Below are 3,902 nucleotides of genomic sequence, written 5' to 3'. Positions count from 1 at the left end.
CCGACACACACCGGACCCGCGGGCCGGACGTCGACGCGGAACGGGGCAATATCTTTTTAACGGCGCGCACGTGAGCGTCTGCTCCCCCGGTATCTCGCATCGCGAGCGAGCCGCGCTCCTCGCCTCGTTCTTGCGAATTCGTCGCTCGGTTCCTCCTGGATTTGCTTTTTCAACCGGGTTCAGCTTCCCGACGCCGATCGCCCGGCCTCGTCTGGTTTTATGAAACCAGCCGCTGGAACGATGTTTACGTACAAACCTGTTTCGTCGTTTGACATTTTTCAGTGCGTGGAAGAATCGGCGAAACTCGCTCCTTTCGACGATTCGATTATTTCGTTTGGCGCAAATATTGGCAGGCTGTACGATATCCTCGCATGGTTTCGTTCTTTATATTACGGAGTACGTTTTCGAAGAAATCTGGGATACGCCGTCGGAAATACCAGTTCTCCGACCGGTCGCTTTCGAAATATTCATCGCGAGAGCGCGGAATGCGAAATGCATGCTAAATCGATGGATACTCTCGGCCTAATTGCTTAATGGATCGATCGCCCGCGGGCAGGATCGATGGGAAGCATGTTTAAAAGGAGGCTGGCCTTCTCACGAGTCGCTGCGATATTAACGAGGGCAGATTTTTAGTTTCCGACAGGCGGTACGATATTTCTACTCCAATTTACGGTGCCTATGGGGTCGATTATACGGCTGGTTCCTCGGAAGGATTCTCCGCCTTTAAAGGGAGAGGAACGCAGGTAGGCGCGCGGCCTCAGGAGGGAGAGAGGTCTGTGTGAGTCACTGTCCAAAGCGGACTGTGCAAATGCGTTCGGCAAACTCGAAGAACTGGTCGCCGTGTGTTTACCGCGCGAAATCTTCCCTTGGAAATCTACCGGCGGAGTCACTCTTTAATCCTATTTATAGCTTTCCGGCGTCACCGGCCGCGGACGCAGCCCTTGAACCGGAATAAATAATTGCAAATCGATGAGCGCGCGTCCCGCGAGATTGAGAATGCCGATGATTTACGGTTGTACGCGATCGATCGATAATTAATTATCATGTTGGCCGAGTGAAGCCCGGCTGGGTCAACGAAACCGTGGCTCCGAGCGTCCCCCCGCAGCAGAGGGACGCTCGCGCATAAATTTATTCGACCGATGGCTGAACAGCCTTGGGGCCTTATGGTCCGACCGGGGCCAGACAAACGGATGTCTACGCAGCGCGAACGCCGCGCCGTGCCGCGCCGTGAACGTTCCTCTTCGTGGTTGCTCGTGCATATTCGTGAACGCTCGTGCACGGTACCCGGACGAGACGCGGCACCGCCAGCCCTCCAGGTGAAAGTGTCCAAGGATTTCGTAACGAGCCACCGATACCGATTACGTTCGTCGACGAGAAATCGTTTGGCTCCGTAACGATCGCCACAGCCCGAAGCTAATTGGACTCCTTCCACGGCGACTGGCTCGCAAATATTCGATAATTAAAGCGATCGCACGAAACAACATTTCCGGTAACGCGTTATCGGATGGATCCACGACTATCTCGCGGACGGATCGATACCCGACGACGTCCCAGCAGATGGATGTATGGTACACGCGGTATCTGGATCCCCGAGCGGATTTACTCGTCAATTAACCTCCTATTGTCCGACATCCGTCTTAAATCCTCGGGTAGGATGTTACCAAGTAATCCGAATAAAATCTCGTTCAATTCAGCGATCCATTAATCGTCTCATTTACCGCGCATAATGCCGACGATGAACCGTTCCCGGACGCCGATTCCTCGCGAAGCGAATGCTTCCGAGTAGCTCTCGTTATCATTGTTTCTTTCGATTCCCATGGCGCAGCCAGCAGAACTAAGAAGGCTATCTGTTGGATAAATAAAAAGGGAAACAAAAGCGGAACGGCTCGATCGGGACACGCGGGACGCGGGACGCGTTGTGGGGCGATTGTTTTTTCCGTTTGCGTCTGGCTGATAACGATCTCGCACGCCATTCGTTTACCGATCCCGGCTGTACCGTTAATCCTCGTCGAAACCAGCCTCGTCTCGAAATTTTCGAGGATACGTTGAACTCTCGGGTAGCCCGGAGCGTCGCCGGCGGATAGATTCCGGGGGAGGAGTCGACGGATCGAGGATCGAAGGATGTCGCGTGGACGACGTCGGGAGGTATCAATTTCGCTGATCGTTTTGCGGAAGCGACAACAACCACGCGACCTCGGCCTCATTAAAAAAGGCCCCCCCGAGCCGTTCCTCTTCCTCCGGGATAACCGTGGATGCTAATTATAAACCGCGGCATAATGAAATTATCTTGGGTGCGCGCGGCTCGCGAGCCCGTTGACTTCCTTGAGAACTTTTTCAGTCGGGCCCCGAGAGAAACACCTTTATTAACGACAGGACAACGCGCTACTCGGGAATTAGGCTCGTGGGATTAGCTGGCTGGAGTTATTAAAACAAATTGTCCGTTAATCGTCTCTGCATTCCGCTACCCGATCATTTCGAATCGATTGGAGATTCTTCGAATCTTTCACTCTTTCTATTCTATCGATTCTTCTTCCTTGATTTAGATTCCTCGAGGAATCAACGTCTCTGTGACCTCCAGAGCAGATACTCTACTTTAAACGGAATACTCAAGAGGATCGTCCTGAAGACCTGGTCCGGGAACTAGGGAAAGTATATTTTTACAAAAATACAATAAATACACGACGTTCAACGCCTTCGCGGTTCCTATCGGTAACCATACAGCCTATGTACAAGCCACGATCCACGCCGCGACCATTGATTATGATCGCGATAGTTATTTACACCGTTAATCGTGGGACATACGAAACTCGGCATAGCCGGGTTCGCGCGGTGCTCCGCTGGAACACGGTCGCGAGAAAAATAATTCACCGCTTCTCCGTTTTTCTCTCATCACGCCAGGATGCCGAAGGACACGGCGATTAGAATCAGGGGCACGCTCACCGCGAAACTCGTGGACGAGTCGAATGCGTTCTGGGTTAGGATCTGACACTGAGAGCTGCGGAAGTGCTTCACGTTCCCCTCGGAGTCCCGAGCGAGAACGCAGAGCTCGTATTTTGACCTGGAGTCCTGGAGGTCTTGGATCCTGAAGGACCGCTCGCTGTAGACTAAGTCCTTTTCAATCGCAGACTTGCTGCTACCCGTTTCTCGGACCACCACGTAAAAATCGCCGATGTCTTCCCTCGATGTCACGTACCAGGTCGCTTTCCAGCTCTTGTCGTCCTCGTTGCTGGAAATTAGGAGTTTGAGCAAATGTTCTGCTTAGTCTAGTCGTCGCTAAAGTATAGCGAGGTTGCAGAATCAATCGGAATGCAAACTAAACATGATTCAAGTGATCCTAAGGAGTTTAGATTCTGTTTCAAACGTACAATTTTAACACTAGAACTACCAGATGAGACAGAATGACCCATTTCCAATTTCTTCTTTTATAATTACTGGAAAGATAAAAATGCTCTGAGAAATCGTTAAAGAAACTGATTTAGTGATATCTACACTGAAATATAAGCCAATTGAGATTTTCATAAATACACAGTTATAAGTTTTATAAAGAAATTTGGAAAAGTCAGTTTAACTGCTTGGTAATTCTAGTGTTAAGATAGACGTAGGACTTCGCTATGTAGCAGTGACAACTGTATCCAGCATTGATGAGTACGCACTATTCGATGTTCCTGTATTTAACATCTGGAGTGATGTCGTATTCAGGGTATTCCTTCGTCTCCCTCTCCCCGCAGCCCATTAAATCTTCTGTAATTTCGGTGATGAGTTTATTAGTTAGGAAATGTGGACTCTGGCAAGTGACGTTGGACCATTCCCTTGGGACTTCCGTGTGCGTGTTCAGCCACCTCTTCAGGGGTCTCGCGTAACAGTCACAGTGCAACGGATTACCTGTAAACCGTATTTCATCT

General features: G+C 50.5%; 1 protein-coding gene across 1 annotated transcript in view; it reads right to left on the bottom strand.

Annotated features, from left to right (window-relative positions):
- Positions 1-2,811: 2,811 nt before the first annotated feature.
- Positions 2,812-3,902, bottom strand: part of conv (insulin like growth factor binding protein acid labile subunit convoluted) — a 28,387-nt gene continuing 27,296 nt past the window's right edge. The window contains exons 11-12 of the mRNA XM_031992253.2: positions 3,654-3,882; positions 2,812-3,226 (exon numbers count right to left, since the gene is read on the bottom strand). Of these exons, the coding sequence (XP_031848113.2) occupies positions 2,890-3,226; positions 3,654-3,882 (566 nt within the window). The 3' untranslated portion in view covers positions 2,812-2,889. The remainder of the gene's footprint in view (positions 3,227-3,653; positions 3,883-3,902) is intronic.

Source organism: Nomia melanderi, chromosome 14, assembly GCF_051020985.1.
Source record: "Nomia melanderi isolate GNS246 chromosome 14, iyNomMela1, whole genome shotgun sequence".
NCBI classification, from domain to species: Eukaryota; Metazoa; Arthropoda; class Insecta; order Hymenoptera; family Halictidae; genus Nomia; species Nomia melanderi.
The sequence above is the reverse complement of the archived record's forward strand: the minus strand, read 5'-3'. Positions and strand labels throughout refer to the sequence as shown.